At 35.2% G+C, this 25,172-nt stretch overlaps 1 protein-coding gene across 13 annotated transcripts in view; it reads left to right on the top strand.

Moving 5' to 3' along the window:
• FRYL (FRY like transcription coactivator) overlaps positions 1-25,172 on the top strand; it is a 163,088-nt gene that overhangs the window by 66,466 nt on the left and 71,450 nt on the right. For all 13 annotated transcript variants that reach the window (XR_004356953.1, XM_032687085.1, XM_032687086.1 and 10 more), the window contains 10 exons: positions 261-460; positions 6,829-6,882; positions 12,558-12,697; positions 13,105-13,201; positions 15,507-15,586; positions 16,083-16,163; positions 16,627-16,795; positions 17,648-17,740; positions 21,142-21,240; positions 22,617-22,718. Coding sequence is in view for 12 of the 13 variants with exons in the window: in XM_032687086.1 (XP_032542977.1) it covers positions 261-460; positions 6,829-6,882; positions 12,558-12,697; positions 13,105-13,201; positions 15,507-15,586; positions 16,083-16,163; positions 16,627-16,795; positions 17,648-17,740; positions 21,142-21,240; positions 22,617-22,718 (1,115 nt within the window). In the remaining variant the exon portion in view is untranslated. The remainder of the gene's footprint in view (positions 1-260; positions 461-6,828; positions 6,883-12,557; positions 12,698-13,104; positions 13,202-15,506; positions 15,587-16,082; positions 16,164-16,626; positions 16,796-17,647; positions 17,741-21,141; positions 21,241-22,616; positions 22,719-25,172) is intronic.

Genomic DNA, 25,172 nt, shown 5'->3' with positions numbered 1-25,172 from the left:
ATGGTCATCATAGAGCATTTTATCAGTAACAGGAATGAGCTACATTGTAAACCCTCATGCAACTTGAGTAGAAATTCCCACATAATTAAAACAAACAAAAAAATTCTTGTTGTATGTTACAACTAGTTATTTCCTTCTGGTTTAGAGAATTTACTGTGTGAAAATGTGTCTGTGATGAACAGTAAAGTAACAGCATTGTGTTTAATAGCTCTGCTTTATAGCTTAGTGTTTTTCTTGTTTGTTTGTTTTTTTTTCTGTAGCCTCCGCGCCACCCAGCAGAGTAAATAAACGTAGAGTTTCTCCAAGTGTTGTTTCCACCTGGGAGAAGAGAGGCATCATCATGTCTAACATTACTATTGATCCAGATGTCAAACCTGGCGAGTATGTCATCAAAAGCCTCTTTGCTGAATTTGCTGTTCAAGCTGAAAAGAAAATTGAACTTGTAATGGCTGAACCTTTGGTGAGTCCTTTTTTCATAGTATCCCTTGAAATTGTCCTGCTTTTTTTCTAAAATAGGCTGATTTATCATATGTATGGTTACTGAAAAAAAAAACCATCCCCAGATACTGACTTTTCAAAGGGATTACTCAGAGCATAAACAGGCTTCTACAAACATGGTTGCTACCTGATTATGTTTTATTGACTTGTGTTAAAACTGTTACGTAGTAGTTACTGGAAACAAGACCCCTTAGTATCCATAAGTTCTGTGAAGTTATAAAAGAAAATAGCAACAACAAAAAGTGTTCCTTCATTAATACTGTGAAGTGTGTTTCCTGTCAGTGTTTCTTTGAAGTAATTCTTGGACAATACTTTCAAGAGAAGATGCATTTGGTTTGTTTTCCAAAGTAGTCAGAATATATTGCAGATAAGGCAAAAATACAAAATTCTGTTGGTCATCCGGACTGCATGATCTTGAAATAAATGGATCTCTTTTAATTTGGAAATCTCTGGGGGAAAAAAAACCACAACAAACCCAACTTTTTTTTTTTTTTTCAACTTGGATATCTGTTGAGTAGGTGAGACACTGTGGATTGCAGAAGGCTTCTGTTTGGAACTCCTGCTTTCTGAAGTGCTCCTGTGCAGAAGTGCATATGTGAGCACTTGAGCCCCAATTTTGAAACTTAAGGAAAAAATGTTATTAAGAAGTGGTCCAAAAGAACACAAAAATGGGGCTACACATGTTTTGTGGGGTCACTGATGGAATTATCTTCAACTACAGCCATTAGTAGATCAAAAGATGAAGGAAATGAAACATTTCTTTATATGCACCTACTTAGTTATACATTATACATATGTTTTTGTGCACCAGGCAAGCCTACAACTTAAACATAGCTTGTCTCTTTGCTTAGAGACATCCAGAAGAGTCATGTATTCAGGAGGGTTTCCTAAGAAAGCACAGAGACTTTGTAGCAAAAGAGGCACAGAAGTAGTGAAGGGTACCTGGCTAAGAAATGAGAGGTGAGCTGTGGGGGAGGTGATGCTGTGGGAGGAGAGGCAGGTAGCTCCACTCTCCATCTGTGTGCCAAATGCTGCTGCCTCAGCTCCTTTTCCATTCATCTGCTAAACATACTGGCAGGGTGGTGCTTGGCCAGAGTGACACAGACTGTCTGTATTTGAGATAAGCTGAAGAGGGCTTTTTCTGTAGACACAGATAGTTTGGTGTTAAATCTTCTAAGTGGAATACTGGTAGCAAGGTAAGTATTATAGCCCTAGAGTTCACTTGTGCCTAGACCACATTAAATAAATCCTCTGACAACGATCCCAGGCTGTGTCTCCTTGCCACACTGTTGACTGTTAATTAAACAAATGTTTTTAAATCTGTTAATCATACAAAATCGACACAACCAGGCAGATTAGAAATTAGAAACCCCATGAAACTAATGAAATAATGCACTTTTCAAAGAGCGATTCCCAGCTCTGTTGTCTGGTGAGATTTTATGGTGATTACATGAAGTCTACCTTAGTCAGAATCTTTTACTAATAAGGTTCTGAAATTAATATTTTGCGTGTATACAGTATGTATAAAATTCTTTGGGTTAAAATAAGAAAATGATATGGCTTGAGTAGTCATTTCTGAAGGTTTTAAACAATTCTGTCAGAGTTCATTTGCTAAGCTGAATTCCTTTAAACAAAATGTATTTTAATGGAATCAAATGTAATTTATATGTATAGCCAGCTTTCCTTATTTTATATTGGTGGAAAGGAAGGATGATATAGAAAACCAGAAAATTAAAAGAGGTGCCAAAAGCTGCAGAAAAGTGAAACAATCTGAGCCTATGTAACATAAAGAGGTAGAAGGAAATCCTTAGGTGTCTCACTGAAAGGAAATACTAAAAGTACTAAAACAGGTTTGTTTTTGTATTAAAGTATTGACTATTCAGTTCTGGTGTATGAAATTTAAAAAAAAAGATAAAAGAGTGAAGGGGCACTGGAAAGGCACTGACTGTGATTGGAAAAAAGGCCTTAATGGAAGAGAGGAAAGCCCTTTATCATTTTAGCATTATTTGATTTTGTGGAATGACTTGGCTACAAACAAAAATCTGGAATATATATATAGTGTTACATGAATCTGTAATGTGTTAGATTAAGCTAGGCTGTTAGATGAAGCTGTTAGAGAGAATTTGAAGCCAGGCCAATTAAAGTTAAGAGCTAGACATTTTTAAAACTTCAAGATGAACATGCCAGTGGATGAGCAAAAATTAATTAAAAAATAAATTAAAAAAAAAGTAATTGCAGATCAACACAGCACCTAGATGTGGGGGGATGGTATAATTTTGGCTAGATGTATGGGTTTCATTTAGAAGTAACTGACTTGTGATTTTTAAAAGTAATTGAGCGGTTTCTCTGGCTGTAAATTTACTTACATACTTTCCTTTTACTAATTTAATTAAAAGTTCTTTGCTTGCAAAATTGTAATACCTAAAGAGTTTCCAAAGTTACAGAAAAAGCTTATCAGCAAATGCTTAAAATAAATGATAAAAGTAGTAAGTGTAATGACAGGAAGGAAGATCATCATTTTAGTGAATAAATTAAATAAACCCACTTTTAAAAAAAAAATCAATTATTCTAAATCCTTTGCAGTAGTATATAGTTTTAAAGGAAAAAGGGCTCAAATGCAGTCTATTGTTGCTTAAAAAATACTCTTTTCTCAACTGAGAAGGATGACACTGAGAAACGATACCAGCCTTCCCCAAATGTGACATAAACTATACCAGTGAAAAAATTAGTGATAAACTCCATTATTTTGTATTTTGTCAAGTGCATGCCAATGTGGATGGTTAGAATTTAAGCAGAGTTTATCATGGTACCAAGTTAGTTTAGTAAACTGCTAACTTACCAAACTGTAGTTGTCTCATGTTTAAGTCAAAACTAACAAGAGTATTTAAAGCTGTAGCAAATACAGGCGATCTTATTCCACCGTGAAAACCCTGACTAGCACTATACGCTTTTTCAGATCTTGTCTAGGTGCTTTCAAAAGCTTGTCTGAAGTACAATTCAGCACACTGCATCTCTTTAGCACGGTGCTTCTTGTGCTGATGCAGGTGCTGCCCAGCCTGTGAGCTGCAAGAGGCAAGGCAGCATCCCTTGTCTAGTTTCTTTCTTGCAGCTGAGAGGACAAAGGAAGTACACTAGTTTGCTGTGTACACCTGAGCCACCCTGCTGAGGTGTGCCAACCACCAGAGGATGGGTGCCAGGGAATACTGGAGAGGGGCCAACAGGTGGTACCTTTTTCCATGGGTGCAGTTGTTTGCACAGCACACACACATTTGTCTACATCCTGATCTCTGCTGCCTGGCCTTATGTTGACATTTCTCCTGTACACAATGGATGCAAACTGCCCTTTGGTTAATGGAGTGGTGTTGGGTTTTTTTCATTTCACTTGTAAAAGATAAATGTAGACCTATTGTTTTCATCTCTTGCTGAACTTCAGGAAGCCAGGAAAATAAATCTTAAATTATTAATTCAGTTAAAGTTTCCAAACCTCTATGTTATGCTGTTGCATAGATTTTTGTAAATCATGTGAGATGACTGGGACCATGACAAAGCAGAGGTAAAAGAAGATATTAGAAGAAAATAAATTTTAAAACCATACAAATAATTCAAAGACCTTGATAAACCTGTGACTGGGTTCAAGAGTATTGTTTGGTTATGTCACCTTTGTTTGGTCAGTGTTACATTAACTACAGTGATATTTACCTTTTAACAGTTAAGATCCTTAGTGCTGAGGAAACATAATAGGGAGAGTTATGAACTTGTAAGGTCTTCATTCTTTCTGATACTGAAACTCTTAAAAATATATCAACAATTCACATACAGAAGTACCTCAATTAGTGTAGATTATGTGAGGGAAGCTAAACTTCCAGAACTATCTTAAAAATAGTTTGCTATCCATTGACATGGTTTTCAACTTCTTTGTCTAAAGACTTACAGCTTATTATTTCACTTCTTTGATTTGATATTCTTTTCCTTAGTAATGTTTGGGTTTAGACACATACAATGGGTATAATAAACACATGGTTTATTCACCTGTACTATAGTTTTGTAGTATTATGGTGGAAATATGTTATTTTGAGGCATCGTATCCTAAGAAGACTTAAGAAATCTGACTTTTCTTTTTACAGGAAAATCACTTATCCGTCTTCTCAGGAAATAGTTTTCTAGTTATTCTCCTTCAGCTTATTTAGCAATGATACAGTGTTTGTCTAGAGTGGAACGTTTCTTGTGTTTCTGCTTTATAGATAACAATTATTTGTGCAGTTTATCTAAAAGCATAGTACAGATAACATGAATTCACCTGCAGTAGGCATTTCCTTATTAAAAAAGGGAAGGAGGAGCGCTAGTTAGAAGGGAATTCTACTTTGCGAGTGGTTTCTGGAGCTTTTAGTATCAGCTTCAAAATGTCAATTCTCATAACAGTATTTCGAACAGACTTTACATGTAAAATCATATGAATTTGAAAGAAGAAAATGAAACCTTTCCCTCCTTGCTTTTGAATACACAGTGAAGGAACACTGACTAATAAATCGGTTGATCAACAAATAGAGCTATTTCAGAATATTAAATGCATTTTCCTGAAACCACCTTCTTCTTAAGATATTTATTTGGGCATGCTGGAAGTGTAGATAAATGGTAGTGTTTTTCTAGATAACTAAGTGGCTTTCTTTGGATTATAGGAAGTGAAGTTGGCTTGTGAATTGGTATCTATACTACTTCAAATTATACTTTCAGAGTAGGCAGATGCTTTTTTTCCTGGGCAATGTTGAATTCAGGTTTTCAGAGGCTGTAATAGTTGCCAGATATTGTGTCTTTTTGAGCACCAAATGCAGCTGCACTCATAGCAGAAAATGTCAGAAATTGTGTCGTATTTTCAAGATTACAATTAGGACAATAAAAAATAAGCTGCCATTTGGAATCTTGGATCTGGTGCATGCAGTATGAATTTTTATCTGTTTGAGATATAGTCTGTTTCTTGCAGCCTTGCAAGTGTTTGTCACCCAGCAGTGTTAGCTTTCCAAGTTTTTGTCAACAACCTGAAAGAATGAGTGTTGTCTCATACTAAACTACTAAGTTACTTTGTGCTAACCCAGACACAAATTGTTGAGAGCAGTACTGGCTATCAGTGTTGCTGACGCCTCCTTTTACATTCTAGAGCAGGCAAGCTAACAGCTTTTCCAGCTTGCTACTGGACTCACCTTGCTCCATAAAACTTCTTTGTTTGCTTTACTGCAATCTCATGCAAGCTATTAACTCCTTACCCTGAGTACTTTTTCTACTTTCCTTGTCAAAGATAACATTTTGGACTTATTTATACTATTATAAAGTGAAGAGTAGTGAAAAATTTGTTAAGATAGCAAGAAATGCTCATCAGATCTTTCTATATCTTACTGCTTTGTAGTGTCCCATGTTCCCTTAAAGCCGTTACTGCTGCTCTTGGCTTACTGTAAATCATTGACCCTCAGAGCCGGTGTGTGGGACTCAGTGTTCTTTTTTGTTTCCCTTTTCTTTCCTTTTTTCTTTTTTTTTTCCTCCTGTTTTTTTCTTCTTTTCTTCCTCCAAGGTATAGAACTTGAATTTCTTTTAATTGTATAATTTGGTACTCTACACTGTGACTATTAAGAATTGCTGTTTACTATTACACTTCATGAGTATTTTGTTTCCTTAATGCTTTAATCCTCACTAAATTATTTTGCCAAGAATATAATTTAACTTTGCTTTTAGCAGAGCGGTATGTCTTATGATACTGGTAGCAATAAGTATTGTAATAATAATTAAATTCTGGTACTTTTCTGTACCTTACAAACTTACTTCAGATGTAAAGCAAATGATAATTAACATTCCCTTTTTCTTGTACTAGGTTTTCTACTTATTTTTCATTTCAGTTCAAGAAAAGAGTGGATTAGAAATGCACTGAACAATTATCTCTGCCTTTTGTGAAGACATTTTAAAATTTATTACTGTAACTTAGAAGAGCTGCCTTATATGAACGTAAATACACTTGTTAATTCAGATGGCAATGGCTTTCCTTCTGAGTTACACATGGCACCCACCACCAGCTATCCCTGTTGAGCACACTGCTGTAGGCCCTGTTGTTTGGGAGAGGCCTTTGACATCTTCTGTTTGTCAGTCTAATGTTATTACTGTTTAGCCACCAAATTAGTTTTTGTGAGTACACCTCACATCTTCAGAAATGGTTCTAGCTGAAAAATACTGCAAACATTTACATTAAAGGTTATTTCTTTGTTCTGTAATATAACTGAGAAAGAAGGAATCTAGCTTTGGTAGCAGTCAATTGCGTTGTGAAAATTATGTTTGTTTTTCTTTTAATAGGAAAAGCTCTTGTCCAGATCTCTTCAAAGAGGTGAAGATCTTCAGTTTGATCAGGTAGGAGGCATGTAATTGAAGACAACTTTTATTGGATTAATGTGGGCTCTGTTTTTGCAGGATAGTGATTCCACTGTTGTCATAACTTGGAACATCTAAGTCTGAATCTGTGTCAGAAGATTTAGACCTTGAATGTTAGACTTTATTTTCCATTGTAGAATATAATGGTAAGAAAGAAACTACTAGAATAATTAATTGAAGGTGGCAGGGAAAGCTGGTGGAGGAAAGATGCTGAAATGTGGTAGAGGACAAAACGTTTTAATTTATTTCTATTATCACTTATTTTATCAGACTTTGGGGTTCTGTTTTTATAAACAAATAGTGTTAATTTAATTTTGGCAACATGGTTTTTACTGACGACTTTTTAATTCTGTGGCAGAAGGCATAAGTTAGATTCAAAATGTTACTTTGTCCTTTACTGCAAATATAGACACACTGTGAGGCAATTCTATTTCACTTACTGTAAGGGAACTGTACCTGGAATGACTGTTCACTCATTTTATTGTTCATTCTCTCTGTTTCTAATTTTTCAGTAGTACAGGCATGATTTTGTCCCATAAGTACTTCCTTACAGTGGAGAGGCATCATTCAGATGAAGCTTCATTAATTGCCTGTTCCTGTTCTTAACTGTTCCTGAATAACATCTGCTGTATGGAGTTTAATGTTCTGTCCATATCTTCTGTAACTGAATTTTTGTTTCCCGCTTTCCATTACCACTTGGATATAAGTATTAGACATTGCAGTGAAATCTGTAGACCTGCCTTTACTTTTCAATGAACAGCCATCCATGCACCTTTTTCCCTCCTTCCAAAAGAGAATCTAATAGTAACATGTAATACTTGATGTATAATTTTCTTTTCAAAGAAAAACAAAAATAAATCCACCACCACAAACGTCACATAGTCGTTTAATATCTTCTAACCTAACCTGCTGCCTTTATTTCCGAGATGAAAGTTTACTCATAAGCAAGGGAAATGGATAAGGGGGGGGAAGGCTATAAATTCTTTGTTAGCTGCAGTATGTTGTAGTTGTTTTAAAGATGACCAAAAGCTAAATAATATGAATTATAGGAATTATCTAAGGAAATATGTAAATTTTCTGTTTCTAATTTTTCTTCTAGCTCTGGCTCCCCCTTCCTACTGCCATGTTTTTCCTCAGTTAAGGATGTTTTTTATAAATCACTAGTAGTCATGTATTAAACTACATAGAAGTTATAAAAATAGGCTGAATGAAGAGAAGTAAAAAAATAAAGCATGTGAATTTTAAAGTCTTGTAATATAGAAATAAACTAGTTTTCCTGAAAATACAGTACTTTAAAAAAATTTGTGTTAGTTGTGTCTATATATGTGTGTGTATGTATATGAGTTCTTATTTTGTTCTTTTGTTATTTGTAATCTACTTCGGATTCATTGAGGTCTGAATTCTAATGCTACTGAATAAGTGCTTTAAAGAGAGCTGAATGACTGCCTTATGATGACAAGGATTGTGAATTTTGATAGGGAATTTTGAACATTGTTTGGCAAAAGGAATTAAGATTGCTTCTCTCTTCATTGCTTGATGTATGAAACCTTTATTAAGAACAATTCTCCAGCAGTGCAGAAGATTACAGATTAAAAAAGAGATTGGCAAAGTGTGGGAGTGAGGAGGATCGAGAGTGCACAGCCGCAGCATCCAGCAGAGAAGCCAGAGCTGTTGCTGGGCCAACCTTGTTCACCCAGAGGTTTTCCTGGAGCTAGGAATTCATATCCAAAAAGTGGCTTTACTGATACAGTGTCTGAGCTAGTAAGTGTTGTACTTTGTGAATAAAGAGAACATGACTGGAACACAAGAGGGACTCAGGGACTAGGAGGTATCTAATTAACACTTGTTCTCTCAGCTCAGTAAGCAAGGAGAAGAGGGATGGAGGAGGAAGACGTGTTGCCTGTCCCTACAATAAAAAAGTAAAATAGCTTTTTAATGGGATTATAAGTAATTTTTGAAATAGAACCAGACCAAAAGGGCTGCAATCAAAAGCAAGTGTACATAATCAGTAGTTTTTAATTTTCAGACATTACAGCTCTTTTATTTGTTGTTTGAGGTCTTATTTGGAACAAAAATTTGAATTTAACTAAAAAGAAATTTTGGAAAATGAGAAGGAAATTTGTATATTGCTTCACTTGTGAACTGTTAAAAATTTTCGTTTTATTACCAGCACTTTCCCTTTATCATTCCTAGCACATCAAGAAGCTACCGGACAGGAATTTCTTGATAGAGCATATATTGCAGTTCTTAAAATATTTTTGCTTGTACAGCTTGAAACTGAAATAGCTTGTATTTTTCTTTTTTTGTTTGTTGTAGGAATCAGACTTGGCAATTTCCTACTCTTGTCCTAAGACACTAAAACTTTATGATCACACAGAAGCCTATCTTGGCTGTCTCAGTAACTGAAAGCAGATGTGTCTGAGGTTCAGACTTGATCATGATTAGGCACAACTTGAGCAATGTTTTCGGGATCAGGATTTTGCCCATAGCATTTGGGCACTAGCATCTTACTGTAATTTTTCATCTCTCTCCTTTTACCTCTCACTGTGCTGCTGGGTATGTCATGTGCAGCAATTAGCAATGTGTTGTGGCCTTTTAAGACTTGAGCAGGATTTGCTATTTAATTCTGAGGAACTGAAATATACGTCATGATGACTAGTGCAGCCCTGTCCTCTTGGGTATTGCAGGAGCTCTTTGTCTGGATTGCTGATTTCAATGTAGGCATAATATAGAAATATATAAGAAATAAAGTATGTTTTATATTAGAGATTCTTATTTGTTTTTATATGATGATCCTGAATTTAGTACCCAAGCAATATGGTAATTATTTTAAATAAAAAATAGCTTATGTTCTGGTTAGCAGCTATATATTATGAGCAAAGATGTCATCTTCCTGATAATTCCAGTGTCTTCATTAGAATACTAAGGACGCAAAACTGACTTTTCATTTCAAGAGGTAAATGTATTATAATGCTAGTAGTTTCTGGGTTTAGAACTTTACCAATCATGTTTTTCACTGCATGTGATACAGCTGGTTTCTGTGGAAGACAATGTAAATTGCCTAAGTACTGGAACATCTGTGAATGGTAGTAATATTAATAAACTCTGTAAACTTGCAGCAAAACCCAAGTTTAGTAAAGCTTAAAATGCAACTTGCTTCTTTTTATTCTGCTAATAAACCTATCAGTTCAGAAGGAGGGCAAGGGAATTAGAATTGCTTTGTGGAGTCATTTTACATTGACAGCACAGGGTAACTTAAGTGTTCACTTTATGTATTCCTGTACTGTTGTGTGTGCAGCTGCTGTATGAACATAGCTCTGTGCAATGTATGGGATATAGAATTGTTTTTAGGGAAAGAGAATCTGTTAGTTTTAGAGAAAGAGAAATTAATGTATTACCCAGTGTTTAGGTTATTTGGGATATGGGAATTGACAGTAAATTCTGAAGGCAAAATACATTTTGGATTGGTGTGGTTGTGATAGATCTCTTCTTCATCAAGTTTAGCTTTCATTCTAAGAATTCCAGTTACATTGATGATTTTATGCTGAGTCTAATGTCTTCAGTTTAGTAAGTCATGAGAAGGGTTTGTTCTTTTGTTTTCTGGTTTTTTCCCTAAAATATATTAATGCTTTTAACTTGTGATTGCTGCTACTGGCTAGAGTGAGGTCAGTGGAGATGTTTTGAGTATCCCAAGCTGATGCAAGCAGCAGGCATTCCTTGCGCATGAAATCTAAGCGAAGATATTTCAAAGCTTGATCAGTACAAATGAGTCATTTAAGTTCTATTTTTCTGATATTTCCACTTACTGAAATGTAAGGGGTTTAATAGTAGGCCACAAGTGTCTCAAATTTGGTTTTCTTTGCTCTTCTCCTTCTTCACAGATTTTTGCTATTGTTTTTTTCCCAAGGAGGTTTGTCAGTCCCCTGCCACATCAAAAATTCTCTTAATTTATCCACATTCATTTTCACCATATACTGATTTATTTCAGATCACAGAATATTTTTTAAGTGGTAACATTGAGCTAGTTTTTACTGTCCACTTTTGGAAGTCTGATGTATGCTGACTGGTTGATTGGGTATTTATTTTGTATGGATGTTGGTGCAAAAGAAACAGGACTAAAACACACTTAGTTTGCAAAGCAGTCATAAAGCTTTCAACATATAGTAATATAAGAATGAAGGAATTCTTAACATTTAGCCTTTGTTCTGAGGCATTATAATAATCCTACAGAATATTTCTACCTTCTGGGTTTTTTCTATGTTAAAAAGGCTTTGTATGGTTTTGTGTTGCCTGCAGTAACTGCCTGTGTCTTTTCGTGCAGTTAGCTGATTGTACATGACCCTTCTGCAACAGGCATGCCTAGTTTTTCCAATGAATCTTTTTCTAGTTAGTGTCCTATTGACAGACAATAATAGTAGGGAAAAAAAAATCTAATCATTCTTGTAAAAAAATCTTAATGAAACCTGGTTCGTATTCAGATCTGGAACAAATGTAGTTTGTGTTGTATACTCAAATTTAAAATTTTATGAGTTTACGGAATAAGAATATTATTTTACTTATTTTGAGGAAACTTTTCCATTTGTTTATATAATTAATGGATTTTTCAGAGAATCAAGAATGCTATTTAATTCTTGTGACTTAGCTAGTTGACTGGCTAACAAGCTGAGTAAAGCATTCAGAGGGTTGAAAGAGGTTCTCCTGAGATTTCCCTCAGGTTAACCTGTCCCCATCCCTTCCTCAAGTGAGAAAACCCAAGATATTTCAAATGAGGACAAAGAAATAATGGCATTGATCTTATATTAGTTTTCTGGAATAGTGAGTAATAGATAAATTATAGTAAGAGAATGGATTCTGTTGAAACCTCTTATTTGAAAGATGCAATTAATACATGTCATCAATGAGCAGCCTGTATTTTGGGGGATGGGCTTGCTCCCTGCTGCCACCTAGAAGGGAGTTTATGATGGCATTATGCTGTCTTCAGTCATTCTTCTCCTTTCCAAGCTTGGGCACTTAGAAGTGCTGTTAAAGTTGTTAGTTAAAGGAAGTTTAGAGAATTTAGGTTTCATAACATCTTGAAGTCTTCCTTCCATAATGGTTTCTGTTGCCACATTTGTTTCATACATAAGTTTACTACCTGTATGGGTTTTCTGAAAGAAAGCAGTAGATAGAGGAGTTACGCCGAAAGTAAATGTAGCTTGAGATCTACATCAGTCAAATGTATTAAAATTAGTTTAGAATATATAAAAGGCTCTCATTTTTGTTTATATAATAACTAAAGAAGTAGGTTTTTAAAGGTTACATACTCCTCAGTTTAGGAGGAGTACGTCTTGTCTGTCCTTTGTAATGTGGAGGTACCTATGCTTCAGAGGTATGTACAGCAACATTCAGGGACATCCTAAAACCTCGGCTGTTTTCTCTGTGGTTTTATGCAGGTTATCTGTAATCCCTGTGACCTTCAGAACACTTTGTCTGCATATATTTATTATAATAATGGACTTAGTGTGTAATATTTACAGTAATTGTCCCAGGTGAAAATGAACATAAAGTTGCTACTTTGTGAAGTTCCATTAAAAACACAATTTGAAAGAATGATTATAACTCTAGGATTTTTATTACTTTATTGTGCTAAAGTATTTTTCTTACTTCTTTTTCAGTTGATAAGCTCCATGAGCTCAGTAGCAGAGCACTGTCTCCCCTCCTTACTACGCACCTTGTTTGACTGGTACAGGCGTCAGAATGGAACAGAAGATGAATCTTACGAATACAGACCTCGGTCAAGCACAAAATCAAAGGGGTAAGAGTTTTCCTTGCAAAAGTCTGTTTGATTTTTGTGTGCTTTCTCAAAAAAATGTGTGCTTTGTACTTCTGTGACAAGGATGTTGCATTTGGACCTGTCATTACCTAAATCCATGTGGAAAGAGCACAGACTTCTTTGAGGTACTGTATTCAATTTGCCTGATGATAGGCATAAAGTGACTTAATGGTTTTGGTTTGGATATACGGAAAGAAGTTGGATACTGGTAATTCCAGGCTAGTTTGTCCCTTTTCAAATTGTTTTGGTTGTTGACAGCTCCCTTTCCAGCTATCCATTTTATATCCATGTGCAACAATGATTACATGAAAGGCAATGCAATAATTATCTCTGCAACATTTGTGTTCAGTGTTGTGTATGATACCTGTGTTCTTGATTTCTTATTTTAGGGATGAGCAACAACGTGAAAGAGATTATCTACTTGAAAGGAGGGACTTAGCTGTAGATTTCATTTTTTGTTTAGTTTTAATAGAGGTTCTAAAACAGGTAAGCTCTTTTGCTTTGGCAAATTAATTTTAATATTTTGCTTTTAATGTTGATTTTTATTGCCTCCTTTAAATTTTTATATTAAAAACTAGATCATATCTGTGATGAGCATATGCAAGGCTGTCATTATCCTCTCAGCTACGTAAAGCCTTTGGCTTCTTCCTGTCTTTTCTTTAAATGTTTGCATTATCTCAGTTCATATGTCTTGGAAAACGGCATGTGCTGCAAAAAGAAAAACTGTAAAAAATAAGTTTATTTATGTTCAGTACCTTTTGTCTTCTTAAATGTTTTTGAAATACAGTGTGCAGTCATTGAATGACAAGATTAAAGTGTCACTTCAAAAATATTAGAAAGGACGTATAATTTTGCTTGACCTTATAGTGTGTTAGATAATACAATTTCTGTTAATATAAAATTTACATGGATGTTTGGACAAGAAGATAGGGTTTGGCTTCAAGTAGCAGCATTTTTTCTCACGTTCTTTGAGTGGAGAAAAACAATAATGTAAGAAATGTTTTGAAACATGAGTAGAATTGAGCAAACTTCAGGTACTTAAGTAGTTTGTGTCTTTTAAGTGTAGGTACATGAAAATTAAATGACTTTTTCTCTACTAAGTAAAGCAAGGGCTGTTTTAGTTTGCAAATAATTTGTAGGAGATTTATGTTTATGTGGTTGTGTATGGTATGTTTGTGATACAGAGGGAGAATGAAAACAGTAAAACCAAAGAGCTGCCTCTCCTTCTCTGAGACAGCCACTAATCATTCAAAATAATGTTCCCATACTGCATGCACAGATATGCAGAGAACAGTAGTAAAACCATCAAACTCTTATGTGTTAGAAAATCTTTAGTTCATGCTCTCTCCCTGTCTAAATTTTCAGTCAGTGCAAAAGAAAAAGGGAAATGGAATAGATTGTTTAGGATTGCAGGGTTGTGTGGGTGGCTTCTGTATTTTGAATGGGTACTACTTTTTCTGTTGAGTAGAACCATGTTACCAGTGATTCAGATGTCAGGAGAGGTGCAAAAGTTTGGTCTTCAAGATATGTTTGAGTCTCTCATGCATGTACTCCAGACAAGAAAGATATTTTTCTGATGAGGGTATTTCTGGTAAGGATAAGGATCTGCAATGGACCACTAAACATAGATACACCACTTAAGAGAATCGTTTGGTCAATTCAGTATTAAAAGTTATCTAAAAGAGGGTTTGTGTGTTCTGCCTGTAATGTGAATCTGCAGTTAGGCAGTCCAACAGCCCAGAAAAGATGGCTTTTTATCAATAAATACATTTACATTCACATTACCTCCATCTTCCTCTCTTCATGGGAGTCCTGTCACTCTTTGATTCTTAACAACTGGTTTTAGAGGATGCAAAGGATATGATCCAGCCCTTTCTGTAATAGGCACAGAGCAGATGGTGAGAGGGTGACAGACATGACCTATATAGGAACAGAAATCTTTTGTTTGAATTACATGTTGCTCATTGTATGAATATGCATGTAAATAGCCAGTTCCAGTAACCAGAAGTTTTTGAACAAAAAGCTTTCTTGATGCAGAAGAGTACAAAATTCTCAATCAGTAAGTGCTTAGTTTTTTATAGACAAGAGAATAATCTATTTTAGTGAAAATCTTAAACACTTAAACAGTAATGTGTAGTAGGGTTATCCTAGTCCATACCTAAATTGCTTTGAAACTCTCGAGATATTATGACTTCATAATCATATGTAGTGCTTTTTTAAAGACTACATTTGGTTTTTAAAACAAATGTTTACTTCTAAATCTGAGAAAGGTGGTGATGTCAAAGAGAGCCTCAGTAAAAAAAGGGCCTTCTAATAAATGCTCATCAAATTGTTACTTATTGCTAGGAAGATTTGTATATATTTTGAATGCTTTCATCTGCAGAAAGTGTGAAATGGAGATGATCATCACTTCTACATTCTTTTTGTTTTGTTTTGTTTTCTTTCTTTATATCAAGATGAATTGGTTTTTGAGATTAAATCTGTAGTAACACCACACAAAATAGCAAGTGTGAAAAGATGCATAGTTAACCTTGTCTGATAAATTTTGATGACAAATTCATAGTATTTAGTTAACTGTGGTTTATTTTGTCATTAATTTAATCCCTAAGAGCCATCATGCAAAATAATTTAGGAAAATGGCAATCCAGATTGTGTAAATGTTCATATATTGCTGAATTAACTTTATCATATGCCAGCTAAGGATGACACTAGCAGGAGAGATTTCTGTGGTGCATCTCACAGTACTGCTTACTTGCTTCATACATACATATAAATGATATCTGCATTTCAGATACCTGTTCATCCAGTGCCAGATCCTTTAGTACATGAAGTTCTAAACTTGGCTTTTAAGCACTTTAAACATAAGGAAGGGTAAGTTTCACTTGTGTACTTAAAAATATTTTGTGTGTATTTCCAGCTTGTGCTTGATTGTTGTGATTGTTCTCCTTTGCCTCACATGTAACATGTTTGTGATAATACTGTAAATGAACACTGGTCGATATCTTTAGATTGAAAACATATCTTGAAAGAACACAACTGTGTTCAATATAAGGCAGAGTTTATTTTGCTTAGAATATACAGAATGATTTACACAGCCAGACAGAATAAGAAGTCTGATTTTGAATAACTTCCTATCCAGAATACGTTTCTTATGAAGTGAGAAATGAGACTACATCACTTTACATATCACCCATGCATTTTAGGTTTGATTTTCATTGTTTGTGTGGTAATAATCTGCCTCGCTACGGAACAGACTTTTTGTTTTGTAATTAAAAACTTGCTTGGGGCTTAGAAGAACAAAGTTGTATTTAACATTTTTTTTTTGCTTTTATTGTGGGTTGTTTGTTTGTTTGTTTTTTCTCTTTAGGTATTCAGGAACCAACACTGGGAATGTGCATATTATTGCAGACTTATATGCAGAAGTGACAGGGGTTCTTGCTCAATCAAAGTAAGCTCAGTCTCTGACTCTTCTTGTGTTTGGGGAAAAAACAATCTAGACTTAAAGACTATTTAATATAGTGACTATTATTAATGCCCCCAGTAACTAATACTGTAAGTTTCCAGTGTAGTCAGATGTAGTCTGGTGTGTCTGTCTCATGTTCCAGCACAATAAATTTGAACAAATCAAGAAATAATCTTTAGTATAATTGCTTTGCAGTCAACTTGTAGGTGCAAGAAAAGGAGGTCTCGTATCAGTCAGTCGTTGTTTAGTTAACATGTATATTCTAATGTGCTGATCATAATAGGTACTTTTAAATGCCTTGATTTTAAGTATAGAGTTCATCTTACTTGTGTTTCTCTTACTATAGGTGCTGTTACTGTTACAGATTAAAGAAAACATATCAAAATTATAGACCTCATATAAAAGTAATTAAGAATGCAGATAATTGTTGTCTATATTCCTTGTTTAGGTTTCAAGCTGTTAGGAAGAAATTTGTTACTGAATTAAAGGAACTGCGACAAAAAGAACAGAGTCCTCATATAGTACAAAGTATCATCAGTTTAATTATGGGAATGAAGTTTTTTCGAGTAAAGATGTATCCCGTGGAGGATTTTGAAGCATCATTTCAGTTCATGCAGGTAAATGAATAGTACAGAAAACTGAAATGAGCATGATTTTGATTGTTTAACTCATGAAACTACAGTGACGCAGTGATCAGTCACTCGCTCTACTTTTGTGCCATCCTTCATCCTTTTCTGTTCTGTTCATAAGTTTTCAGAGGTGTGAATCATTAGTTTCTGTGCAGGAGAAACCTTTCACAATTGTCTCAGTAATGTGGCAAACCTGTAATATATGAATTTATTTAAGACTCAATGAAAACGGGTAGCAATCAAATAATTTTCTTTATGAAAGTAGTATGTTAAAGAAAAAAAATTATTTGATATATCTTTTTTTAGCAGCTGAGATGCCAAGACACACTTTTCTTTAAAACCTCTTCAGTAAGTTTTTAGAGAGACTGCATGTTCAAACTTGTACATGGATTATTTATAGTGTCTGGAATTTAATTCTCTGTAACATTGTTTTTGCAGCAAAGTCATACTGAAAATGAAAATGAGTATATAAAAATAAAGTATAATTTTCTAATAATTTTAATAGAGATAAGTGTTAATTTTTAAAAGCTTCAGAATAACCTGAGGAAAAAGGTGTATATTTTTATTTTGAATATTCTTTATATCCTGAGTAGAAAGTAAATAGCTATCTGGTATTACAAATGTTCTCCTTTCAATTTCTTGAGGTGAATTGCAGGGGAAACGGTTTTACAGTTTCTGATGTTTTGTAAAGCTGATATTGTCAAGGAATATGACTGACTTAGAGACATTGCTTCTTTTAAATTCAAACAGGCAATTAATGTTATACTGCTAGTGGTTTTTATGGCATAGTTACATTTGTATTCTTTTTTCTAAATATTTTTCTGATGTTTTCTTACTAAGGAGTGTGCTCAATACTTCCTGGAAGTAAAAGATAAAGATATAAAACATGCCCTTGCTGGTTTGTTTGTGGAAATTCTCATACCTGTGGCTGCTGTAAGTATTTTTAACCCCCCTTGCCCCACTATTCCTCCCACTTTCAATTGGGCTCTCATTGTTAAAATTGCTTCAATTAATCCTCAAAATAATACATTTTTACAGATTCAAAAAGACTTTTAATACCTAAAGAGGGGCTTACAAGAAGGCTGAAGGAGGGACTTTTTACAACGGCATATAGTAGTAGGACAAAGGGAAATGGCTTCAAACTGAAGAAGGGTAGGATTAGATTAGATTTTAGAAAGAAATTCTTTACTATAAGGGTGGTGAAGCACTGGTGCAGGTTGCCCAGAGAAGCTGTGGGTACCCCATCCCTGGAAGTGTTCAAGGCCATGTCGAATTGGGCCCTGAGCAACCTCTTGTACTGAAAGATATCCCTGCCCATGGCAGAGGTGTGAACTAGTCTATCTTTAAAGTCCCTTCCAACCCAAACCATTCTAGGATTCTGTGACTGTTAAGTAGATTGCAAGCACCTACACAGTCTTAAAGGGAAATGTGTTGGTTTGTGTTAGCTAGTTTACAGTCTTTTTTCAGAACTTTTTAAAATTGTCTGTTTGCTTGATGCCTTTATCACCAGAGCACTGTGTAATTTTCCACATACTCTAAAAATTTGAAATTTCCTTGGTTTAGTATTTGCTCAGGGGTCCTGTTGTCTTTTCTTTATTAGCTGAAACTTGTTAAGTTCTTTGTAGAATAAACTGAGATATGTAACATCTTATAAGGAGAGTGTGGTCTCCTATGCAAGAAGGAAGAATGTAGGTTTTGGCTAATTAAATAAAGATAATTCATATGTCTGCTCCTTCAAGTGGAAGAGCAGTGAGTCGTCTCCTGTGTGTGTTTTGAAGCTAAAGGTAGAAATTTCACTCAGCAGCCCAGAACAAGAAAAAAAGCCCTAAATATCATCACAGTGTTTGGATGTACAGCGTGTGTGTAATATGTGTAATGCTGCTTGTGAGAATGCTTTCAGTCAAGACAGGCTCTTCTCCTTCCTCCCAGGTTACTTTGCTCAGTTATGTGAAGCTTGTTCAGCGGGTCAACGTGAAATTATGGTGCCTCAGTGTATATACCTTACATTGACCATTTATCACAAGCTCAGATAATTTAGATTGATTAGTAGATTGATACTTGCTGTGATTGTTGTCTAAAATGTTAGTTGTATGAGCAGATGGTGTGTTTTAGCACAGGCTAAAACAGATGTGTTTGGCACACTGTCCCAAAAAATGGCAGGTCATGGCTCCATGTTGCAGCTGAGTATATGGGCATATCTTGCTATATGTGGAGAATTGGGAGATGTAGGTCTCGTTTCGTAGGATGGGATCTAAAAAGACTAACACACTGGGTGGGGATCCCATCTGAGCAAGGGAAAAGAAAGATGAATCTCTCTGAGCTCTATATCCTCTTTCAAATGGTCTGCCTTGCCCTGGGCCATGGCAAAATGCTTCTCTCCCTTCCCTAATCTCAATCTTCAAGGGGTTTTTTTGGGGTTTGGGGGGTTTTTTGTTTGTTTTTGTTTGTGTTTGTTTGTTTTCTGTCTGTGGGGGTTTTTTTTAAATTAGAAAGGAGACAATCTTTCTTCATAAGATATAACTACAAAGAGGTGGTGTAGGTGGTAGCTGTTTATTGGATGAAGTTTTGATCTTTCCAGGGCGTACTTACACTCTTCCAGAGAAGAATTTCTTATCCTGTTAAAGAGGGAACTCACTTTGTCGTTTTGAACTCCCTAGTTGCTTGGCAGTTGGAGTGGGGGTACAAAGTGAAAGTACCTAACATTTAGGTAAATGCAAATATTAGTTTGGAGAATCATAAATATAGTGAAAACTGTGCATACAGTGATGAGACATAAGCAGCATTTGGGAATGGGGACTCCCCAGTGGCAGGCACAGAGGCACGCACAGCGGCTGTGCAGGGCACCGTGGTGTGTGCAGCACTTCCTACAAGCACAGCCTGACTCAGCGCTTTAAACAGTTGGTAAGGGAGGCTTGATCTTTCCTTCTGACTCATTGAGTCTCTAATCATTTCGTACAAATGGAACTTCTTAAATAGAAGCAAAGAGCCTCATCCCAGATTGAGATGCAGTTGAGCAGGTTAGTCATTCTCTTGGAAGACGTGAGATGCAAGTTTGAATATTTCTGAAGCAACGGAGGGAATTGAATGTAGATTTTTCTGTATCTTGGATACAGAAAATGGCTTAAGTGAGAAAGCTGTTAGGTTTCAGCATTGAGACTTCTTTATTGTCATTCTCTTGCTTAGTCATTCAGGCATTTTAAAAAACCCATCCTGATTTGGACCCTGCAGGTATGACAAATCACGGCATATTTTACATATTTTACAGAAGGGAAGTTAAGGCTGATCTGTAAGCCTAAGATTATATCCCAAAGCAACAGTGTGGTGCTGGCAACTACTGACTGATTTCTCTTGTGGGGCTAGCAGGGTACTGATCAACTTCTAGCTTAAGACTAGCAAAAGATAAATAATTTGGTATGTAGGAAGTGATTTAAATCATAACTACTTTCTCAGTTCTTTCTTTTTGGATTTGCACACATTACAGAGATACATACTGTTTTTATGCTTCCCCATCATGAATGTTTTCAGAGTGTTCTTAGCAAGATGGACGTGACATATAATGTTAATACATATAGTTATAATGTTTATATAATATTAATAACTCTAGGTAATAAAACTAACAAAAGATTATCTTATGTTGTAGGGAAATTTATAAATACAGAGGATCTCCTCCAAAAAAGCCAATCCCCTCTCTAACACCCCAACCCTCCATTTGATAAATAAAGCAGAAATACCGTATAAAACAGTAGGTTGAGAATCGCATTTAAATGGATCATCCTAAGTATCCAGACAGAAGCCTAAGAGACTTGCAGAGGTTTTGTTAAAGAATGTAGCTGACTGGGTTATGGGAGGAAACCTATTCTGTATGCAAGAACAGAGTGGGTAAAAAAGGTGTAGGGCTCCACATATCTGTTTCATTAATTCTGAAAGCTGAGCAAAGACTACTTGAATGGTTGGTTGACTGGTAATCCCATGGATAATTTCTTAAATTTTCATTTTTCAGTATTGGAGGACATAAAAGGGGAGCAGTGAAAAGGGGAACAGTGTAAAAGTTATGAAAAATAATTTTTAAAATATATGAAATTACATGTATTATGTTTTGTTGGGCTGAGGTTTTTTTGTTTATTTGATTTAATTGTTGTTTTAACTGTATGGTTGTAGTATATGGCATGATTTTTTATGCTTTTGTTTATATTTCAGATAAATACACTCAAATACCTACCTAATGTGAGATTTAACTTTTGAATGGTCTTGAATTCATGGACATCTTAGTTTATATTTAAATTGCCTCCTGTATAAGTTTTTAAACCCATTAATGTGTTTATTTTTTTTAATAGGCTGTTAAAAATGAAGTGAATGTGCCATGTTTGAAAAATTTTGTGGAGATGCTTTATCAGACTACCTTTGAATTGAGCTCAAGAAAGAAGCATTCACTGGTATTTTAAAGAAATATTTCAACTTCTCCATTTTGCCCATCTTAGGCTCTTAAGCTAGTACATTATATGAGGAAAAGCTAACAGCTATGTTAATTTAAATCTTAACATCTCAGTTCAAGTATAATTAAATTCCCATAGTTTATGTGCATTTGTTCTAGTTTTGCTTTATTTCCTCATGTAGATATATGCTCTTGTTATCCCACACATGAGATTTGTCTTGAAGTCAGTGCTTGTTCTTGATTATTTTAGTGGGGTTTAGTACAGAGTTATTTAATCTCATGTCTCTTACAAAGAACTTGCATTCAGGGAGTCTGTATATTGAAATTATGCTTAATTAAAAGAGGAAAGTGTCAGACTTTCCCAGCAAAACAACAGCCTCTTAATGGCCCTGCCTGTTTCTCTACTCTCTTCATACACTTCGTGTTTCTTTTTCCAACATTTTTTATTATCTCTTAATAATGCAGTATTTGGTAATTCTTGTTGACTGTGGCAGCCATATTTCAAGTTGATTCACTTCACTTTGCTGGAAATATAGAGCTAAATTTTTCATTTCAATTGGCATATTCAGTAAATGCAAGTGAATTTAAAATGTTTTATTCTCACTTTCATGTTAGGGACAAACATATAAACATATATAGCATATATCATTGTATGTGATTAAACTCCTTATGTAAGAATAACATTAAGTAGTTGATGTTAGTATTCGAAATGTTATTTTATTTATGAAGTCAGAAACGTTGTTTGTATCAAGATTACAGTTTACCTATTCATCCTCATTCTTTAATTTTGCTGCATAACACGATGGTCTGCAGTCAGATTTGGTATTAGTACCATTATGTATTAAATTATTAAATCTTATGTTACTAAAGCAAAGCAAAGTCATGGTTTGCATATTCACAGAACTTAAATTTTGCTTCCTTCCTCACTAAAAGTAGAAGTAACGTTTCGGACAACTTGAAGTCTGCCTCAGTTTTTACTGAGTTGACGATATTTTTCCTGAATATTCTTAAAGGCAGTTCACTTGCCCATCATGTAGGACTTCATGAGTTGAATCTTGTGGTTGCAGGAAAAGAGGTTATTGTACAAAGAGTGAGACCTGCTCTCAGTCTGTGTTTAAGGTCAGACTTTGCTAGGGGATGAGCTTCACCTTGGTCCCACTGCCGCGATCTTACACCCCGAGCTCCTACAGCACGAAGGTTGTACCCAGGGCACTGTGCCTGGCACATGTGTCACAGTGCAGGGGTAAGGCTGCCGTGCAATGCTAAAACTGTGAGAGTGAGAGGCAAGGACCAACTGTGTGTCTCAGTCTCAATGTACAAGACTTAGGCGGTCTTCAAAGAGCCATTTGATCAATTCTTTTTCCCCCCTACTCATAGGCTTTGTATCCATTGATCACCTGCCTGTTGTGTGTCAGTCAGAAACAGTTTTTTTTAAATAACTGGCACGTTTTCCTGCAGAACTGTTTGTCACATCTAAAGGTAAGAATCCTTTTCAATTCAGGAACTGTTACAAATCACTAGTATTTATTCCAGTATGTTCTCAGAATTCACATGCCAAATAAACAATGAATATTTGGCTGTTTAAAAGGACACTGAAATATTTTTCTAAAAAAAATAAATAAATGTTTCAAGTCTCTGTTTGTATTAAACTCAGTACGTTTTTGTGATGCTGTGTCATGTTGGAAATAGATGTGGTCCCTTTGGGGACTATCGATTCTATTGAGTAAAATCTGCAGAAGCATCTGCTAATAAGGACTGTTCACGCCAGAGAAAGTACAGACTGTAATTCTTCATGTGAAAATTACATGTGAGAAAATAAGTGACTTGTCTGCTCTTCTAAGTAGAATGTATAGGAAGTGCAAAATTTCTCTCACTCACTAGTTGAATGAATAGAAAATTAATTGCAAGACCTTAAAAGACACTATATCTACAGCCAGTGATACGTATTTTAAGAAAAAATTACAGTGTCCCTTTAACTGATGACTTCCATTGATAGCATTGTAAACAGCAATTGGTTGATAAAGACATCACGATACTTAGAAACTGGTGATTTTTTAAAGTGACTTTCTCGTAGCATTAATTGTTGTACATGCTCTTTCCTTAATTATGATTAACAGAATCATGATTTTGCCTAATGCATTAATTTTGAAAATGTTAGTAAATTCTTCGATCCTGCTTCACAATACTGATTCTGGTTAGGTATGAGAGACAATTCAGAAGCTTGTTAGTAAAATACGTAGACCAGCATGAAGTCAAAAGGAAACCGGTTTAGCTGCTTGGATTGTTTTTAAGGGTCATTTTGTTCTCACAACATCTTTCACACCTTTCTGTTGCTTGTTGGGTTTTGTATATTTTTCATCTAACATTGCAGTTCTTTTGCAATATTTGCCTTGATTTTTGTTTTGTGGTTTACTTTGCTTATGGAGGCTGCTTGTGCTTTTGTTTTTAAAACTTTTAAAAGAACTCTTACAATCTAGGAGTTACCTTTTTCTGGCATAATGTCCACTGTTGATAATGGATATATTAAAACTATAAATGCCAGTGAGTTTGACTGGTAGTTGCTGAGCATGCATTTTATATTTTACTTAATTTTGTTAACCACTAACAGCTTAACACATTTACTGTAAGGCTCTATTCAGCAGAAATTCCATATATGAATTTCTGCAACTCAGAATTTGCAGTGTTGTGATGCTCTGCCATCAATGAGTTATTTAGGATATTTTATGGCTTGGTTTAATTTGGCACACCAAATACTATTGATTTTTTGGGTGCCTACTTTGTTCAGAAACTTTTTTGAGTTGAATCTTGAAAAATACACCCCACTGTCCTCATGTGTCTCACAAATTAATGTGTTCCTTTGTTTCTGAAGCTAATTAAATGCATGCACTCTGAAATTAGTAATCTCATTAATTTATAAATCTGAATTTCACAGCAGTTTAGTCTTTTAGATTTCCCCGTTCACATTTTATTTCCTGATTTCCTAATGACTAAAGTTATTTTATTTGCAATTACTTAAAAATGTAAAATGAATTAAGGAATTCCAAATCCATTGTCACTACTGTTTCTGTTATTTAATAACGTAATTTGGAGAGTTACTGGAAGATACTTAGAGCACTGAAAAGGACCACCTACCCCTACTGTATTTCTTGCAGTTAACAAATTAGCAGTTGAAATAATGACAACACTTAGACTGTCACAGGGATATTCTTTAAAGAGTACAGGCACGTTAGCAAGTGACCAAGAGGTAAAATAGTTCATGGATTCATGACGCTCACTTTATTCCATGGTGACTCCCCCAGTGCAAGCTCTTAGCTAGCCATGAACACCATGTCACACTTGAATGACAGAAGTGAGCAATTTCCCATTTGCCATGGTGTGAAAGCCCACATCCTCACTGTTGCTCCATAGTATCTGATGCACAGTATGTTCACACCCTACCTTATCTTTTGGTGCTATGCTGTACTTGATAATGAACCCAAGAGTACTTTGAATCCTAATCCTAGTGATACTTATGACCCTTGTAAACTCCTCATGCTGGGTTTCAGTGCACTTTACATTTAGTTATCCTCAAAATCAAGCTTAGTGTATGGGGAAAACATCCTAACCTTGCTGAAAGGAGGAAACCTAGTGGTCTGGACTGATGAAAATAGCAGATAAGCGAGTTGTAAGAGTCTCTTTAGACCAGGGTATTTTTTGGTGTATGTATAGCTGACTTTGTTGTACAGTTGGGATGCTGTTTCAGCATTGATCCTAGTAGGCATTTTTTTACAAACAGTGGTGTAGGCAAAATTCTGAATTTGTTCAGCAGACAGTATGTTTTTACAGTGCTGGATCAGTATTGTAAAACATTTTCCTTACTTTTTTTGACTAGTATCTAAACAGACTAATTCTAGCAAGTTTGTAAGAAAGTTGATAAATTCTTGGGTGAAGCTG

Source organism: Chiroxiphia lanceolata, chromosome 4 (assembly GCF_009829145.1).
Source record: "Chiroxiphia lanceolata isolate bChiLan1 chromosome 4, bChiLan1.pri, whole genome shotgun sequence".
Lineage (NCBI taxonomy): Eukaryota > Metazoa > Chordata > Aves > Passeriformes > Pipridae > Chiroxiphia > Chiroxiphia lanceolata.
The sequence above is the reverse complement of the archived record's forward strand: the minus strand, read 5'-3'. Positions and strand labels throughout refer to the sequence as shown.